The sequence below is a fragment of the Typopeltis vanoorti genome, chromosome 4 (genome assembly GCF_054136105.1).
Source record: "Typopeltis vanoorti isolate ZY-2024b chromosome 4, IOZ_Tvanoo_1.0, whole genome shotgun sequence".
Taxonomy (NCBI): Eukaryota; Metazoa; Arthropoda; class Arachnida; order Uropygi; family Thelyphonidae; genus Typopeltis; species Typopeltis vanoorti.
Window position 1 is genome coordinate 159,656,479 of NC_143552.1, and position 20,964 is coordinate 159,677,442.

Consider the following 20,964-nt stretch of genomic DNA (forward strand, 5'->3'; position numbering starts at 1 on the left):
ACTAATACTTCAAGATCTCAGTTTACATCCTAGACTCTTGACAGGTATCTATAGAGGGCACCCCATAGTTAGGACTCTATTTGTCCATGTGTTTTAGTTAGTTTTGTGCTGCCTTGTGTGTGTGTTACAAATCTCTCCCTAAAATGTACTCCCTGAAGATGTCTGTAACTGAGATGAAATACTGGAAGCATTAAATATTACTTTTAATTGTTTCCTAATGCTGTTTCACTCCATTAAGCTTTTATCATGAGTTTTTCCCACCACTTAAGTCTTAATGCATGCAAAATAATAATATAAAGTGCAGGCCTGAAAAGTTGAGTATTGTGTGGAAAGCTAAATTGGAGTACAAAAAGAAATCTCCTATTCAGGCTAAAGGCAATCCATAAGAATTGTAGCATAATGGTAATATTTTACCATTATGCTGTAAGTAAAAGAATGTGGAAGAATAATTTACAGAATCCAGGTGGTACCATTATGTCAGGAACTGGTGAGAATAAAGAGAAGGGATAGAAGTGCATTGGAATGAGGTTGTGCATATCTGATAAGAATTTGACAATAGGAACAGATGGGATATCAGCACATATGCTAAAGAAATGTTCATCTGATTAGCTAGGCCCTTGACATTTTTGTATAACTTGAGTCTCAGCTCAGAAAAGATCCCACAGTAGTGGCAAGAATGTATGATAGTTCCATTGTAGAAGGATGGTACAAAAAACAGTGTTTAATTACTAACCTATTAGTATCTCTGCAGTGGTGGTGAAGATTTTAGAGAATGTGGTAAGCACTTATACAGAAATGGGTTAATAGAGAAGCTATACTGTGCAAGGAGAGGCATGGGTTTACTGAAGGGGTAGGTCATATTTTCATAATTTGCTCATATTTTATAACAGTGTTAAGACAATTGGATAAAGGGGATGAATACACTATGATAGTTTTGGACATTGCTAAGGCATTTGCTAGAATATCACACAAAAAAAGCTGTTTCATAAACTGGAGAATGTGGGATTGGAATATAAACTGGATAAGTGGATGGCTTCAGACAGTGGTATACAGTGGGTGTGAATCTGCCAGATTTAAGGTGACCAGGGTATATACCCAGGGATCAGTCCTTGGTCTATTTTCTCATTCAATCTATACATTAATGCTATTGAATATTCAACAGTTACAGAATGATTTGAATAAATTGGAATAGTGGGCAAATGATAATGGCTGTCTGTTCAATTTTAGTAAGTGTAAAGTTATGCACTTTGGGATGAGATTTCACTGACATATTGATGAGATTATGCTACGGGAAACTGATGAGGCTAGGGATCTTGGCATTAATGGTGGATAGGAATTTGAAATTCAGAGGTCACTTAGCAAGAATTGCTAATACAATAAGGTGGATAATTGCAATGTTGAAAGGAACATTGACATGTGAGGATAAAGAAGTCATTTTGCCTCTTTACAAGGCCTTAATATGATCCCACTTAGAATACTTTGCACAGATTCAGTCTCTTGGATTCCTAGAGGATAAAGAAGCTGTGGAAAGTGTGAAAAGAAGAGTTACAAAGATTATATTGGTGTTCTGGAATATAAATTATTCCAGGACAGATTGAGAACATATGAACTGGAGATGCTGAGGTTGATATGATAAATGTGAATAAACTTCTGAGTGGGTGTTATAGGATATTTTCTAATGAAATGGTTCATCATATGGAAGGTGGGGGTGTGAACACTGGACCATCTATGGAAGTTTATGTACTGTTAAGAAAGGAGTCAAAGCTAGATTTTTTTCTCACAGAGCAATGAGTGAGTGGAGGAGTTTGCCTGTTGAAGTGTGTTGTTGTTGTTGTTATTATTATTACAGGCAACTCTAAGGAGTTTGTAGACTCATGGAAGAAGACCCTAAACATCATGTCAAGAACTATCCAACATTTGTGCAGTATCTATCATACTTTGCTTGAATTCATTCACAGGCATGGCTCCCACAACAGACCAGCACAATATTCCACTCATTCACTACTCTCCAAGCAAAAAACCTAACACCCTTGCTAACTACACTCTTACTCAGTTTCCATGGATTGTCCCTCATTCTCCCATCACCAGACCTGTTAGGAAAAATTTCCTCTGCATTAATCTTGTAAAAATCCCTCAGTAATTTGTATGTCTCAATCATATCACTGCTTTTCCACCTATCAAGCAGTTTCTGTAACCCACAGACCTTCAACCTGTTCTTGTAAGGTTCATTCCATAGACCTGCTACCATCATGGCCACTTGCCTCTGGATTCTCTTCTCCTCATCACCAAGAAACTCTGCACCCAGAGCTGCATGCAGTAGTAGTCAAGATGGGGGTCTTATCAAGTCTTGATAAGAAGATATGAAGAGGAACGATAACCTGCTTGTCTCTGCTTGTCAAAGTATTCTTCAGTCAAGTGATTGATGAGCTGCTTTAACCACTTTTGCTATGTGCCCCTAAAATTTAACTCCCTATCCACTGACACTCCCAGCATGCAGTAGTAGTCAAGATGGGGGTCTTATCAAGTCTTGATAAGAAGATATGAAGAGGAACGATAACCTGCTTGTCTCTGCTCGTCAAAGTATTCTTCAGTCAAGTGATTGATGAGCTGCTTTAACCACTTTTGCTATGTGCCCCTAAAATTTAACTCCCTATCCACTGACACTCCCAAGTCTCTTGCTTTGTCAATTTCCTGGAGTACAGTTTCACCAATGTGTTATACAGCTGGTAATCTTACACATGCCACATTAAACTGACATCCATTCTCCTTTTCCCAGTCTGCCAAACTATCCAAATCATCTTGCAAAATTTTGACATCGTCTGTATTAACTATTGCTGTACTCAAATTTGCATCATTGGCAAATAACTGAACAGTTCCTCTCAGATCCTTTCATATATCATTAATGAACAAATTAAACAGCGGTTGAAGAACAGAACCCTGTGCCCATGCCACTGGTCACAGACCTTCTTTTGGACTCTACTCCTGAATAAACTACTTCTGATATCTCTCCATCAACCATCCTCCTATCCATCTCACCAATCCTGTATCCATCCCCATGTGCTGCAGTTTACTGATTACAATTCTATGTGGTATCCTGTCGAAAGTATTTGCAAAGTCCAGCAGTATCACTGTAAAACCATTACTTTTATCCAATTCAGCTATCACTGTATTATAAAACATGAGCAAGTTATTGAGGCTTTTTTATCCTTCACAAAACCATGCCCCCCCCCCCCCCAATACGCCATTTCCATCTATCCATTCCTGTATTTTGCTCTTGACTTCTCCAATACTTTGACAACAACTCCTGATAATTTGTTCGATAATTTGCTACATCGGTCTTGGATCCTCTTTTATGCAATGGGACTATTTTCCCCTCTTTCCACCCTCTTGGGACTAACCCAGAGCTGAGATTTAGATTAAACAATATGGTCAAGGGCAGTGACAATTCCCTTGCCACTTCACATAAAACTTGAGCTGGTATCCCATCCAGTCCCATAGCTGCATTCATGTTAAGGTTCTGTTAATATGCTATGCACCTCCATTTCATTTATCTCAGTTCCTGTATAAGCCTTAGGCACTCAGGTTCCTGTAATATCACTACTGAATGATATACTCTTGCAAAGTGTTCACTTAGTAATTCTTCTATTTCGACTGATTCAGCTACCTCCCTATCATTGGCATTCATTAAAATCATTCTGCCATATATATATTCTTTCTTTTACTTGCAGCATATCAACAGAACTGTTTGGGATTATCTTTAGCTTGCATTGCTAACTTCCTTTCATAATCTGCTTTTGCCTTTCTTTCTACACCAGTTACCTTTTTGGATCGTGTCTTATGCTGTTCATGTGTCTGCAGGTCACCTTTCTCCTTAAATTCCCTCCACAATTTTTTCTTTTTTGCAATTCAGCTTAATGATGATATTCCTCCATTTAACTCCCACTTGATTTACTATAATAAGTTTAGTTTAATCCTTTATCCAAGTGTGAGCAAACAAAGTTTGCGCCTGAAAGCAACACCAAGCAACTCGTTGCAAAGGTGGAGAAACTTCCCATCATTCCTATCTCAGTATCTCCCATAATGCAAAGCACATCTCCTTGCGGATATGTGTAATGCTATGCATTAAGGCAAGGGCCACTACCCATACCGGTTTCGACCTTTATTGAAATCTCATCAGTGGGAGCCAGGCCCAGTATTGAGATACAAAGGCAGAAGCAATGAGAGGTCATCCTAACCTATAGGAGTTGACAAAGGGTGTGCAACCTTATTATTAAATTACTCTGGATTTAGAGAAAGATGCTGGAAGTTAATTTGCACTTGGTTAGACTATAATAAATTTAGTTTAAATCCTTTATCCAAGTGTAAGCAAGCAAAGTTTGCGCTTTGTTAGTTTGCAAAGTTTGCGCTTTGCAAATTTTTCACTTGGGTGGAGGTTTCACTTGGTTTGTTTGCACCTGAAAGGCGCAAACTTTGTTTGCTCAGACTTGGATAAAGGATTAAACTAACCTTATTATAGTCTAACCAAGTGATAAATAAACTCTCAACATCTTTCTCTGAATCCGGAGTAATTTAATAATAAGGTTGCACACCCTTTGGCAACTCCTATAGGTTAGGATGACCTCTCATTGCTTCTGCCTTTGTATCTCAATACTGGGCCTGACTCCCACTGACGAGACCTCAATAAAGGTCGAAACCGGTATGGGTAGTGGCCCTTGCCTTAATGCATAGCATTACACATATCTGCAAGGAGATGTGCTTTGCATTATGGGAGATACTGAGATAGGAATGATGGGAGCTTTCTCCACCTTTGCAACGAGTTGCTTGGTGTTGCACTACCTTACCCCAGTCCTGAAGATACTTTCAGGTGCAAACTTTGTTTGCTCACACTTGGATAAAGGATTAAACTAAACTTATTATAGTCTAACCAAGTGAAAAAAAATAAAATAAAATAAACTCTCAACACTTGATTTACTCTCCTGACTCTACGTATGCAGTCTGCCATTACCTCCCTCTAGTACTCCTTTACCACATCCCATGCATTATCGTCCAACCCTTGCAGTTTTACATGCCATGGCACCGATCCAAGTAATCTCCTAAGCTTGTCATACTTACCAGCCTCGTAATTCCATACCACACATTTAGCCACCTCCTAGGTCATGACCATATGTATGATTATTCTCATCAGTTAGTGGGAATGTGGTCATATTCATTATAGACAAATTCTCAAATGCAGTTTCTAGATCAATCATTCTTGAACTCCTAGTATATTCCAATACATGCTGTTTGGAGACTGAAAAATTCCATTTACTTCCTCCCATATGCCATCTCCTCCTTCCAGTCTTTGTTCCTATATTGAAATCACTCATAATAATTACCTTTCCTCCACTCATTGGGTCTGTTTGCCGATGCATACTATCTCCATAATCTTTTCCATCTCATGGTTTCTAGCAGCAGCATCCAACTGTATATTTTGTTCTGCTTGCCTCAATCTCACACCAGATAGCCTCATATGTGCTATTTTCACTGGCCTGTAGTTGAACTTTTACCATGACCACACTATATCTTTCACATTCTATCCCACTAACTGTATCATCTTCTGTTAGTCATGTCTCACTAATGCCAATAACCTTTGGCCAAGATGAGCCAACAAATGTCGAAAATTCCTCCTACTTGTTCCGAATACTCCTGGTAAGTTTGCACTTTCTACATTAGTGTACAAGAAAGTGCAAAAGCCTCTTAGGCCCATTGCTATCTGATGTCTGCATATCCACTCAACAGTTCCCCCCCCCCCCCCCCCAAAAAAAACTCTAGTTTCACTGATTTTACACATCCACTTTCACTTTATTCAACAACACTTTTTTCAGTCTCCAAACACCAAAATCCGTTGAGATGCAAACTATCCTCTCTGTATATCCTTCGTCCATCGCACCCACTCCACACCATTCCTCAAGCATAACCTACACATAGTCATTCGTTATTATGGCCCTCCTTCTCAGCTCTACTCTGTCATACTGTGGCAACAGACTCACTATCCTAACTCCCTCACTCTTTTCTTTTGTTACTTCCAGTAATTCTTTCATGTCCTCTCTCATGCCATACTTTTCTCCTTTTAAATGATTCGTTCCAGCCACTAGGATAATTTTTTTCACCCTACCTTTTTTTGCTCTAATAGCCTCACTAACATTATTAATTTTTGCATTTGGAAAGCATGATTTTGTCAAACTTATGTCGATTGCACACCTTTATGATTCGCTGTATAACACTCGCTCCTTGATTTTTCTTTTTCTCTTGGCCAACCCTTCGTTTCTCTTATTTAGCACTTCTTTCTTTCTGTTATCAGCTGACCCACTCGCCAGCCATTTCTACATTCGCTCCAGCTCCTGCATCGCCATGTGTATCACTCCGTGCAGCTGAGCTATCTCCTTTATTGCATCCAACTCTTCATTCTTTATGTCAGTCATACCATTCTTTCATTCAACACTTTTACTATCTCTCTCAATTATGTCACATTTAATCTCGCTCTCAATCATATTTGGCGTTACGTCACATGCATTTTCATTGTATTCTGAGTTCCATCCACTACTTTAATCTCACAACCTGAAACACACTTTTGATCCTCGCTCTCATAGCATTTTCAGCACACTTTCCCACCACCGTCTCTTTCAAACCAATGTAATCTAGTGCGAGTTTAACCACCTTACCGGCCATTATGGATCAAATACGCATCCTCATATGCTTCGTATCCATCATATATTTCAATGTAATATCAATGGTAATACAATTTTAATATGCGCTTCGCATCCATGATAAACTGGGCGTATATATACGTCTTGGCCAGTAGCATGGTTAAGAGAAGGTATGATAGCTAGTATGGATGATGTAAGGCCTTCCTCAATGATTCCCTGGAGGTCTCAGATAATAATAATTTGTATCTCTCCTCACTCTAGATACCAAACATTAGCAACACGCTCAAATTTGATCCATTTTATATTTTGTTAACACATAACATTTCTGTTAAAAATTTTGAATATGATTTTTATTACCTCTCAGGCTATTTGTAACCATTATCACCAGCATTTTCTCTACATCCTTGCCCTACTTTTTAGCCAGAGTCTCTGTCTCTCCCTCTCACATACACAGTTCCCCGGGCATGCATTATGCACTGTCCATTCATACAAAGCTTTCTTAACTATTTCATCTTGCACACCATTTCTTTCATCTTAACTTTCACCATCCGCATTTGTATACATGTTGCTTCTTCTTCCATTCTCCACAGTTGTTTGCATGTCGCCTTTGGATAAGTGGATAATTGACAGTCATTAACATCCCTGCCATTCAGTTCTGTATTTCTTATCATCATCATCATCAAATTCCTGATAACCCTCAAGTGGTGTACAGGATATGATAGTACTACATGAAAAATTTATATCATTACTAACTTCCTATCTACAATTTTCCTACAAATCAGTCTGTTACCTGCCAAGAGTCCAACATTATCAGATCATATATTTCCTATCTTCTAAGGCACCTTTTTACTGTATCAATCCACCTATATCTTGGTCTTCCTCTGGGTCTTTTTCTTGCCAACCTGCCAGAGAACACTGGTTTTACTAATTTTTCCTCTCCAATTCTGTTTAAGTGACCATACCACCCGAGGTTAGCTCTGCTAATGCGTTCCTAGATGCTGAAAATGTCAAGTTCTTTCCTAATATCCTTGCTTTTAATATGATATTGACATTGATGCCATCTGTTCATGCCTCTAATCATTCTCATGACTCTCATATCTGCAGTCTCTAGTCTTTGGTCAGGTGTTTTACTTCTGACCCAGCTCTCAGATCCATAAGTTAAAATTGGTTTGAACACTGTCTTTAAACAGTTAATTTAATGCTTTGGCTAATTTCTCTCTTATTCCATATAAATTTATTCAGTTGACTTCCTACCATACCAGCTTTGTTGATTCTGTTGTCTATTTCCAAATTTATCGTCTTCACTAAAAATTGTACCTAAGTAGCTTCGATGTTTTACTTGTTTTATAGGTTCTCCATTCATGATACAGTTGATATATTTTCAATCATTCTGCCTATTTTCATTTTCTTTGTCTTGTTCTTGCTGATTTTCATACCAAATTTATTACAACAGTTATTCAATTTAGTCGGGAAATCTTGCAGACTTGTACTGGATTTATTTAGAAGTATAACATCATCTAATTAAAGTAAAGAGCTGAGATTAACATCTCCAATTTTGATTCCGGTTTAATACCACTTTCCTTCATAATGTGATCCATATAGATAATGAATAACAGAGGGTTAATTGTGCATCCTTGTCTGACACCAGATTTAACATCAAACCATCTTCTTGTACTTCCTTCAATTCTAACTGCTGACTTACAACTCAAATAAAGACTAATTATTGCTTGATAAAATGCCCCATTGACACCATATAACTGTAACATTTTGAATGGTTTTTCTCTTGGCACCTTGTCATATACTTTTTGTAGGTCTACAAAACTTATATACACATCTTTGTTATATTCCCACAATTTTTCGACTGTTTGTCTAAAGTGAAAATCTGATCCTGACAGCCTCTATTTGGCCTGAATCCAGCTTGTTCTTCAACAAGCTTCTCTTCCACAAATCTTCTCAACCATTTCTGAAGAATACTTGTATATATCTTACCACGAACACTCAGTAGAAAAATACTTCTGTAATTCTCACATTCAGTTTTATTTCCCTTTTTAATATTATGGGTACTATGAGAGCTCTACTCCAATCATCTGGAATTCATCCCTCTGTCCAGGCCTTCTGAACTATGCAGTGCAGCCACTGTAAGACTTTTATACCACCATATTTCAGCATTTCTGGTCGAATATCATCTACTCTGCTGCCTTTCCACATTTCAGGCTTTTGATAGATTTTTCTACTTCAAGTATGGATATGTATTCCTGACTGCATGCCTGGTCAGTGTTTTTACCACTGTGCTGTCATCGCTGGTTGTTTCATTTAGTAATTTTTCGAGGTAATTACTCCATACTTCAAGGATATCTTTTTCTCCAGATTTCATGTCACCTTTATCATCCCTAATTCCTTTTACAGCACTCTTTCCTCCATTTCTGAGCTTCTTCAACCACCTGTATTTCTTATAATTATATTAATTTCTTTCTACTTTAATTCATGCTTCAGCTTCTTGAACTCTTTCTTACCCTGTCTTATTCCACTAATCACTCGTATTCTAATCACCTGATATTAAACAAGTTAGACTCGTAGAAACATTAAACTCATATAAGGAAGCTAAGACTTCACATCACTTGCCTGCCTTAGTTATGTTAACTTCCTTATACGAGTTGCCTCAATCCTGAAAATACTTCAGGCACAAACTTTGTTTGCTTACACTTGGAAAAAGGTTTAAACCAAGTATATAATTTTTTGGTATCTTTCATTTATAGTATAACCAAGCGAAAAAATTTCCAACAATTTTTTATTTCCTCAGACCTTTGAATGTTGTTTTTTTATTAAGTTGTTGGTCTTATTATGGAAATATCCCACGAAATTGTAACTCATGTTTTCACAGGTGTTAGTGTTGTCTAGAAGTGATTTTATTTTTTCTGTGTAGTCTGCTGAGTTCAGTACTACGAATCTTTTTTAAAGTTTTTAATTGAAAGTGAGTTATGTCTCACATGGAGGTGGCAGTTTTCTCTTCTAGAAGCTTGGTTTTTCAAATTCAAAAAAAATCCAGTCAGCCAGAGAACATACAGTTAACAACCATGTTATGCTGATCATATATACGTAACTTTTGTTGCTTGTACCCAATCTTTTATTGGGTTATGTATGAATATTTGTTTCGGGGAATTCTACCAAGTGAATTAATTTTATGAAAGTTTGTATTCACTAAAATGCCAAATACAAAGTTAAAATAAACTTTGTATTTGTATTGTATTTATTTGTTTTATTTTATGTTGTTTTTCATCCAACTCAGTTGTAAGAATTATTAATTTAACATAATTTTTAAGAATTTTTTAGTCATAAATGTGTTGTTCATAATGAATTTTTTTTCTCCTCAGAATATTAGTATCACTAAAGCCATCAACAGTCAAGAGACACCTGTTAAAGAAAAACATGTTCGAAGTATCCTTTTTCTTTGTGTGTATATTGTGATAATTGAGTTTGTAATCTGGCATGTTTTCAATCATGAATGAACGTCACCAATTGTTCATGCAATAAATACCAGTTCTTTTTAATCATGCTAGATCCTAGAAATGATTTTTGACAGTATAATACTCATTTTTTTACAAGTTATTATAAAAATTAAAAATGGAAAAAACTTGCTTAAATTTTTATTATAACCACCAAATTTTTGGTTGTGTCTCAAGGCCATTGTCAGTAAAACTATTCAGTTAAATTTTAAACAATTCAGTTACATTTTCATTGTAACCAAATGGCCTAAAATAATAGAATAAGTTAAATGATGAAAATAATTGCTTGTTACAAATATGAGATGTTAAAAGCATGAGGAAAGCTTGATTTGTATACTTAGTTCAGATTAATTTGTATCATAGACGTACATACATACAAATTAACTACATTGATGAGGTGTGTTTAGTAAGATTACTCCCCTAAATTGGGAAAATTTGGGAAATCATTCTAATTTATATTAGGTTGAGGAATCAGAGCACGGCTGTTTATGTAGAGTGTTTTTGTAGTAAAAAAATGCATACTTGAGTCTTTTTCTAAAATACATTGTTTGGAAGGTATAGCATAATCTCTAAGACCTGATTTATTCGGCTCATGGAAGCAAATGAGCCTCCTTAGCTCAGTCAGTATAGATGAAGCCCTTTGGTTGGGAAGACCTGGGTTCGATTCCCCTCCACAATGTGAGGAACCTTTATCTGGTCTCTTTCGACTAATTGTGAGTTAGCTGGTCTCATACAGAGGTAGAGGGTTTTTTTCACCTGGAAACTTCGGTTTTTCACCCCTCAGAACAGGCAAACCAGCCCATTAACACACACAGATCTGCAGTCCAATACATACTGTATTTACTCGAATATAACTCGCCCTCGTGTATACACACGCACACGAAAAAAGTTTAACACTTTAAGAAACAGTGAATTTGTTATGGCGGAAATAGTAAAAAAAAAAAACTTTTGGATGTGGAAACCGATGTGACCATTATTCCTGGTGGTCTTACACCTTGTCTACAGCTCTTGGATGTATCGGTCAACAAACCATTCAAGAACTACATACGAAAATTTCTACATGAAGTGGATGGCAGTCGATAGCTACTACCTGACTCTGGCAAGGAAGATTAAGAAACCATCATTAGAACTGTTGTGCAACTGGATTTTGATAGCTTGGGACTTGATTTCACCAGAAATAATTGCCAAGAGTTTTTAAAAACTGACATGTCTAATGCCCTGGATGGGAACAAAGATGACACTATTTGGATAGATTGAAAATGCACATGAGGAAACTGCTCTCAAGACCAGAAGTAGCAATGGCAAATGGGGATCTTATGATTCCAAAGTGATAAAAGAATAAGTAATAATGAAACTGTTTGTTTTTATTTAATTACTGAAGCATTGTTGCTAAAGATTCAAATATATCACGTGATGAAGGTGAGTGGGCGATCCCATAAATAACATCATCATCATCATCAAATTCCTGCCATGTACCCTCAAGGGGTGTACAGGATATGACAGTACTACATGAAAAAATTACATCATTACTAACTTCCTATCTACAATTTTCCTCCAAATCAGTCTGTTACTTGTCAAGACTCCAACATTATCAGACCTTATATTTCTATCGTCTAAGGCACTTTGTACCGTATCAATCCACCTATATCTTGGTCTTCCTCTGAGTCGTTTTCCTGCCAACCTGGCAGAGAACACTTGTTTTGCTAATCTTTCCTCTCCCATTCTATTTAAGTGACCATACCATCTGAGATTAGCTCTGCTAACGCATTCCTGGATGCTGACAATGTCAAGTTCTTTCCTAATATCCTCATTTTTAATATGATATTGCCATTGATGCCATCTGTTCACGCCTCTAATCTTTCTCAGGACTCTCATATCTGCAGTCTCTAGTCTTTGGTCAAGTGTTTTATTTCTGACCCAGCTCTCAGATCCATAAGTTAAAATTGGTTTGAACACAGTCTTGTATACAGCTAATTTAGTGTTCCAACTAATTTCTTTCTTATTCCATATGAATTTATTCAATTGACTTCCCACGATACCAGCTTTGCTGATTCTGTTGTCTATTTCTATATTTAGTTTACCATCTTCAGTAAAAATTGTGCCTAAGTAGCTGAAATGTTTTACTTGTTCCACAGGTTCTCCATTCACAACACAGTTGACATTTTCAATGATTCTGCCTATTTTCATTGTCTTTGTCTTTTTATTGCTGACCTTCATACCATATCTATTACAACAGCTATTCAATTTAGTCAGAGAATCTTGCAGACTTGTAGCGGATTTATTTAGAAGTATAACATCATCCGCATAAAGCAAAGAGCTGACATTAACATCTCCAATTTTGATATCAGGTTTAATACCACATTCCTTCATAATGTGATCCATATAGATAATGAATAACAGAGGGGATAATGTACATCCTTGTCTCACACCAGATTTAACATTAAACCATCTTCCTGTACTTCCTTCAATTCTAACTGCTGACTAACAACTCAAATAAAGACTAAGTATTGCTTGATATAATGCCCCATTGACATCATATAACTGCAGCGTATTGAATAGCTTCTCTCTTGGCACCTTGTCATATGCCTTTTCCATATCGACAAAACTTAAATACAGATCTTTGTTATATTCCCATGCTTTCTCGACTATTTGTCGTAAAGTGAAGATCTGATCCTGACAGCCTCTATTTGGCCTGAATCCAGCTTGTTCTTCACCAAGCTGTTCTTCCACAATTCTTCTCAACCGTTTCTCAAGCATACTTGCATAGATCTTGCCAGGAACACTCAGTAGGGAAATACCTCTGTAATTCTCACATTCCCTATAATGCAAAACACATTTTGCAGTTAATGGTATTCCACTGCCCCAAGTTTCCAAACAGTGCAAAATAGTAGCATATGCATATGATGTAGTGGCCACACTCAGAGACTCTGAGTCTATCTGCATCTATCTTGACATACTGCAAAACTTCAGCATAGTCAGTGGTCTCCGAGTTAATGCACAAAAAACCAAAATCAAAAATTTTGGAAATTTCCATAACACCGGACTTCCCTACGGTTTAGCGCTGCATACGCAGCCGCTAACAATACTAGGAGTTCCCTTTTCTGAGTTGCTAGCTTTACCAGTTAAAAAATTACAGGAAATAAGTACGGAAAAGATAAGTCTATTCAAACCGACCTTTTTCTCCTTTTATGGCAGAGCCACAGTGATAAAAACAATCATTACCCCAATGCTGATGCACACAATCAATATCACAGGCATCACACTGCTACAAGAAAACCAATTATCCAAAAAACTCAGATTTCTTCTGGAATGAAAAAAAACATGAGGTTAAAAAACAATACCTGCAACTAAAACATGAAGAAGGGGGGTACGCTCTGCCTGATCTCAAAAGCTTGCTTTATGCAAATACATTCAAAACCGTACGGAAGGCCTTAAACTCAAACCATATTTCAGGCCTCCTAATTAGATATTTTATAGGACTTTTCCTCCCCCTCTTTGGAACCACGGACTATGCTGGACCCCGTGCAAGGGTTGTGCCCAAGTGGTACCGCACACTAATAAAATCACTCGCAGTTCTTAGAGACAAAGGAACAGAAATCCTCACACACAAACCGAAAGCAGTATACTGGGATTTCTTCCAACTCTCCAGGCGTGATACACCAAACCTCGGGACAAACAATGAAATTCTCTTTAAAAACATCAAGAATAGCTGGGGACAGCCTTTTCATCGGGATCTGGCCTGGCGAATAGCTTATGGGCGGCTCCCGGTGAAACAGGTTAAATCTAGGTACGTACCCAATCCGTGCGATCCCTTTTGTGATGTCTGCCGGGGCGTGGAAACGGTGGAGCATTTCTTTTATTTTTGCCCACCAGCCCAACGCGTCTGGCAAAGACTGAGCACAGCACTGGGAATCCCGATGCTATCACTAGAAGAGGTCATACACCTGCAATTCCCGCCACCAGTCAACAAGACCCAAAAATTCGCCATTTTTTTAATTAACGTCTTAAAGTATCACATCTGGAAGGTACGGAAAAAATCCCAGGTACGGGACGCAAATTTAATGTATGCAGGAATAAGGAAAGGTTTCTTTTTTTTACCTTCCTAAATTTCTTGCGCAAGAGAGACATCTACTAGGCGACTTTAAATTTGTGAACAAATACTGCAAACCACCGAAAATATGCTTTCTTATACAGGGACGCATCAAGCCCTGTATATTTCTTTAGTATCTCCAAAACTCCACCTAACTCTCCCTAGGAAAAGTAACAACCACTCTGTTCTTCCTCGCCACAAAGCTTTCACTGGCACGGTTTCCTTTACTCCAAATAAGGGGGGGTAGATCTGAGAACCCGGGCTGCGAAGGCTTACTGGGAGGTGGTGCTGCTCCTTGTGAGCGGCATCTCCCAGGCCAGTCTTCTACCCCATTCTAAGTCCCAGTGGTACCAGGTCTGCAAGTTCCTTATTTTGTTCCCTTTCAGTTCAACTGAATGGACCTTAAGTCCTTTGATTTTTATGTAATTTAAAAAAAAAAAAGTTCTAACTGAAATTATTGTTTTCAAAACAGGTCAATGGATCTCCTTCATAGATAACTGACGAAATTATTAAGGATAAATTTATAAGTGAGCTATTAGTCAAAATTTTTATGGTTAAATTTTCTTTTTTTTTTTTTAACAGATAAATTGAGAATATGTGTCACAGACCAATTAGCCATATAAGGCTAAACAGGTTGACTGAGGCCTCTTTTACCTCCTACTATCCTACTCTGTCTTTCATTATTCTCCTCTCTTACTGTTTGCTGACCCTCAGCATGCTTTATTCTCCAAAGGCCGATGATGAGAGATATGAATTAACATTCAACCTCAATAAAGATCGAAACTAGCCTGGGTAATGGCCCTTCCCTTAATGCATAACATTAGACATATCCTCAAGGAGATGTGTTTTGCATTATAGGAGATACTGAGACAGGACTGTTGGTAGCTTGCTCCACCTTTGCAACGAGTTGTCCTAGTGTTGTACCACCTTACCCCAGTCCTGAAGATACTTTCAGGCGCAAACTTTGTTTGCTCGCACTTGGATAAAGGATTAAACTAAATTTATTATAATCTAACCAAGTGAAAAATAAACTTTCAATATCAGATATTATATTTCTATCGTCTAAGGTACTTTGTACCGTATCAGTCCAACTATATCTTGGTCTTCCTCTGGGTCGTTTTGCTGCCAACCTGGCAGAGAACACTTGTTTTGCTAATCTTTCTTTGCCCATTCTGTTTAAGTGACCATACCACCTGAGATTAGCTCTGCTAATGCATGCCTGGATGCTGACAATCTCAAGTTCTTTCCTAATATCCTCGTTTTTAATATGATATTGCCATTGATGCCATCTCTTCATGCCTAATCTTTCTCAGGACTCTCATATCTGCAGTCTCTAGTCTTTGATCAAGTGTTTTACTTCTGAACCATCTCTCAGATCCATAAGTTAAAACTGGTTTGAACACTGTCTTGTATACAGCTAATTTAGTGTTCCGACTAATTTCTCTCTTATTCCATTTGAATTTATTCAATTGACTTCCCACCATACCAGCTTTGCTGATTCTGTTGTCTATTTCTATATTTAATTTACCATCTTCACTAAAAATTGTGCCTAAGTAGCTGAAATGTTTTACTTGTTCCACAGGTTCCTCGTTCACAACACAGTTGACATTTTCAATGATTCTGCCTATTTTCATTGTCTTTGCCTTTTTATAGCTGACCTTCATACCATATCTATTACAACAGTTATTCAATTTGGTCAGAGGATCTTGCCGACTTGTAGCGGATTTATTTAGAAGTATGACATCATCTGCATAAAGCAAAGAGCTGACATTAAAATCTCCAATTTTGATATCACTTTTAATACCACTGTCTTTAATTATGTGATCCATATAGATAATGAATAACAGAGGGGATAATGTACATCCTTGTCTGACAGAAGATTTAACATCAAACCATCTTCCTGTATTTCAATTCTAACTGCTGATTTACAAAGACTAAGTATTGCTTGATATAATGCCCCACTAACACATACAACTGTAGCGTTTTGAATAGCTTTTCTCTTGGCACCTTGTCACATGCCTTTTACAGGTCTACAAAACTTATATACAGATCTTTGTTATATTCCCACGATTTTTCAACTATTTGTCATAAAATGAAAATCTAATCCTGACAGCCTCTGTTTGGCCTGAATCCAGCTTGCTCTTCACTAAGCTTACCTTCAGCTATTCTTCTCAACCATTTCTCAAGTATACTTGCATAGATCTTGCCAGGAACACTCAGTAGGGAAATACCTCTGTAATTCTAACATGCAGTTTTATTTCCCTTTTTATATATGGGTACAAGGAGAGCTCTACTCCAAGCATCGGGAATTCGTCCCTCTGTCCAGGCTTTCTGAACTATGCTGTGCAGCCACTGTGAGACTCTTATACCAGCATACTTCAGCATTTCTGGTCGAATATCATCTACTCCTGCTGCATTTCCACATTTCAAGCCTTTGATGGTTTTTTCTACTTCAAGTATGGCTATATATTCCTGATTGCATGCCTGGTCAGTGTTTTTATCACTGTGCTATCATCTCTGCTTCTTTCATTTAGCAAATTTTCAAAGTAATTACTCCATACTTCAAGGATATCTTTTTCTCCCGTTTTCATGTCACCTTTATCATCTCTAACTCCTTTTACAGCACTCTTTCCTCCATTCCTAAGCTTCAACAACCTCCAGAATATCTTACCACCTTCTTGATATTTATTTTCTATGTTCTTGCCAAAGTCCTCCAATGACTTTTGTTTAGCTAGTTTTACACAGTGTTTCATTTTCTTACATTTGTCTCTGTACTCTCTAAGAGCACAAGCTGACTTCTTTGACAGGAACTTTTGGTGTGCTTTCTTCTTTTCCTTCACTGCCTCTTTAACTTCCTATGTCCACCATGGAGTTCTAATTTTTCTATCCTTGCAGACAACTTCACCACATGTCTCTCTAGCTGAATTAATCAATGTTTTCTTCTGAGTTTGCCACTGAATCTCCAAGGTTTGATTCCGGTTCTCAAACTCTTTCATTTTTTCTTCAATAATCTTTGTGTATTTTAGTCTACAGTTCACATCAGAGATTGCTCAACTTTTATTTGCTTTAAAACTTTCTTACATGTTATTCTTTTCAATATGAAATTCAAATTTATCATGCTCAAGAGACTAAATATTGATCACTTCCAATTTCAAATCCTCTCTACACTCTTGTGTCCTGCACCAGGGAGAAAACATCACTATCAACAATAACATAGTCAATGAGACTTTTCTTATTTCTTGCTTCTTCTCTCCATGTGAATTTGTGCGCATTTTTATATTGGAACATTGTGTTAGTTATTACTAATCCATTTCCTGACTTTCCATAACCAGTCCATTTCCTGAGCAGAAATCCAACAGGTATTTGCTATTTTTATTAGCTTTGCTCTTTTCTCCAAATTTTCCCAAAATATTTTTGTATGCCCTACAATCATTTCCTACTCTGCTATTTAGATCCCCAACAAGGACCAACTTTTCCTTTTTCATTGTGTCAGTTGCTTTTTCTAAAGCATCAAAAAATTCCTCCACTTCTACCTTAGTAGAGCCTTCTGTGGGACCATAGGCACAAATAAGTCTCATTGTCCAGTTTCCTATTCTCATATTTGTCCACATTACTCTACTCAAGACTGACTGCCATTCAAGAAGATTAGCCTTGTATTTAGTGTTGAATACTATGGCTACTCCTTCTTTTCCTTGATTGTCATTGCCTGGATATAACATTTTGTATTTATTGCTCAGAAAGATCTCACCAGTTTTTGTCTTTTTTGTTTCAGTCATCCCTATTATGTCGATCTGGTACTTATCTAATTCCTCAGCTAGCTCCATTTCTTTGCCACTCAGGCTTCTTATGTTGATGGTACCGATCTTTAACTCTGGTGATGTTGAGTTGGGGTGTGTTTCAGATTTGTTCCAGTAGCTGACTTTTCGCTGTTTGCCCTGGTTCCCTGGCAAAAACAACGGGGCCTTGTTTAACCGGGCGACGCCCCAGCCGGCATGAAATTTTGTCATGTTGTACCATCATTTTTTTATTTTGGTTTAACCAACAAGAATACAATTTGGTCAGCTAAATCGCAAATTGCCAGCCCATCCTCGTTCGTTCAGTATCCAAGTAGATACCCAACAGGGTGCACCACGAGAAGGTGAGGATTGGACATTAGGTCAGAAGCTTTGGTCGGTTCTCCACATTCCTTTAAAGGCTATGTGGAGGTCTCCTCTCAGTTATACAGCTTTGACCCTTAATCATCCCCTTATAACGAATACTGAGAATTTAATTATAAATGCCAATTTAGTTTTTTCCTGAAAAACTTTACTTTTTGAAAATCCCTGCATGTATCTCACACCATGATTTTTTCACTTTAATTTTGGGGAAAAAAAAGTGTGAGTTATGTTCCAGTAAATACACTACTTAATCTCTCATTAGGAGGGTTTAACCAGTCCTAAATGATGGTTGACGAAAAGGGGGAATCCACATAAATAATTTAAATAAAATTGAAACAAATATAATCGTGGTTCTCTTCTGAATGCACCATTGCAGATCTACAAGTTTGCCCGTAATAAGTAATACAACATGAGCTAGTAATTTGAAATATTCCTAGATGTGATAGAGAAAAATGTTTCTTTTGGGACCTGTAAAGCTTTGATAGCTTTATTGATATACCCTTGACATAAAGAATAGAAAGTCTAATAACTTTAGGAGAATGAGAATGAAGGGTAGATTGTTTATCTTAGAAATGAGATTCGAGTTGAATCATTACAGGAAAAAAAATTGTGTTTGGTGTAAAAATGCTTCTTTGGAATGTAAAGTGCATGATGAACTAAAGTTTTCAGTCTTTCCAGATTACTGAATTGAGAACGATGACAGTGATGGGAAGTGGCACTGATATTCTTGCTATGTTGATTTTCCTTCAGGAAACTGTAAACTACTACCGTCTATCCATTTTTGTAGATTAGCACATAAAAAAAATTATGTTTGTTATTGGCTTTTACTGCCAGATGAATTGGATTCTGGGATGGAAAATTAATTCTTTTGGGGAAAAATTTCTAATTCTGATAAGGAAGAGTTCCAATCTGCAAATGTCATTCACATCTCTTTGTCCTGTGTTGTGGTTATGTTTAAAAGATTGGTGAAAACCAAGGTCCACAATTTATAATTGATAACAGCGATATTTTCTGTGTGTGAGGAGAAGGTGGGGGAAGGGATCTCATAGGCTTCATAAGAAATAATCATGTTTTAGCAATTATATTACACACAGTGTGACAGAGATACATGACAAGAAGGAAGCATATATAGTAATCATGAAATTGTTGATATGTACTCTGAAGGAGTGTACAGTGTACTGTCATAGTACCATATGAAAAGTTTACATTATTATTTTTCTTATCGACAGTTTCCTCCAAATTAGTCTTTCATTGCTCTAATATTTTTATATGTTATATTCTGACATCAGTTTCTAACACACACTTCTAACTGCATCAGTTCACTTAGACTGAAAACATTAAATTAAAATTTAAAAAAAAAAAAAGTTTTAACAAAGCTGAGCAACTTTCACAGGCTAACTGCAGATGAAACTATACAAATATTCAAGAAGAAAAAAAAAATAAAAACAAGAACCAAACCTTGAAGTCTCATTGGCAAATTCTAAGCAAAACATTAATTTATTCATCTAGGTAGACATGTTATCTGCAAGGATAAAAAATCAGAACTCAGTGGTGGATGTAGGAAGTTAGAGAGGCAGTTCTGGAAGCGAACATGGCATATCAAAAATTTCTAGCAAATAACTTGACTGATACTCTAAGACATCGGTTCCCAACCGATGGTATGCGTACTCCCAGGGGTACACAAAAAATAATCAGTAATCGCAGAAAAACAGGTAAAGTAAACAAAATGCAAAACATTAGTTATGGAACAATAAATGTTAAGTTTGAATCACTGCTATTTTAAAAACAAAGAGTACAATTTTTAGAAATGGGTTTAAAAGGGGTACACAAGTGGAAAAAGGAGTCAAGGACTAATTGAGGGAGACTATATATCACCAAAACCAGCTGTGTTCCCTTAAATTCATTCACACTAGATGCACTCACTACTCCTAAAGGCAAACTTTTCCATTCACTCACTTCTCTCTGGGAGAAAAACCTAGCTCTTACCCCTTTCTTGACTGCAAATAAATTTAACTTCCATGGATGCCCCCTGTTCCTCACCTTACCTTCCATATAACAAAAAATTTCATCAGATGATTTCCTATAACACCCATTCAAAAGTTCATAGACCTCTATCATATTATCCCTCTTTCTCCTGTTAACCAGAGTCTGCAATCTACATACTCTCAATCTGTCCTCATAATCTAAATCCCATAATCCGGATATATTCTTTGTGACTCTTCTTTGCGCCTTTTCCATATCCAGCTTCTTTATCTCCTTGGAACCTGGGAGACCAAATGTGTGCACAGTAATCTAGGTGTGGTCTTATCAAGGCCTTATAAAGAAGCAAAATGACTTTTCATATCCTTACATGTCAAGGTTCACTTCAATATCATAATTATCCTCTGCATTGTATTTGCAACTTTTGCTAATGTGACCTTCGAACTTCAAATTCCTATCCACCAATAAGCCAAGATCGCTTGCCTCCTCAGTAGTTTCTCGTAGCATAACCCTGCTAATATACTATGCCACTGGAACTCTAATCATGC

The 20,964-nt window shown here is 37.1% G+C and overlaps 1 protein-coding gene across 2 annotated transcripts in view; it reads left to right on the forward strand.

Annotated features, from left to right (window-relative positions):
* The window catches only part of LOC150107797 (huntingtin-interacting protein 1-like), a 632,881-nt gene that overhangs the window by 11,295 nt on the left and 600,622 nt on the right, over positions 1 to 20,964 (forward strand). For both annotated transcript variants that reach the window (XM_090392055.1, XM_090392056.1), the window contains exon 2: positions 10,058 to 10,121. In XM_090392055.1, the coding sequence (XP_090248181.1) occupies positions 10,058 to 10,121 (64 nt within the window). The remainder of the gene's footprint in view (positions 1 to 10,057; positions 10,122 to 20,964) is intronic.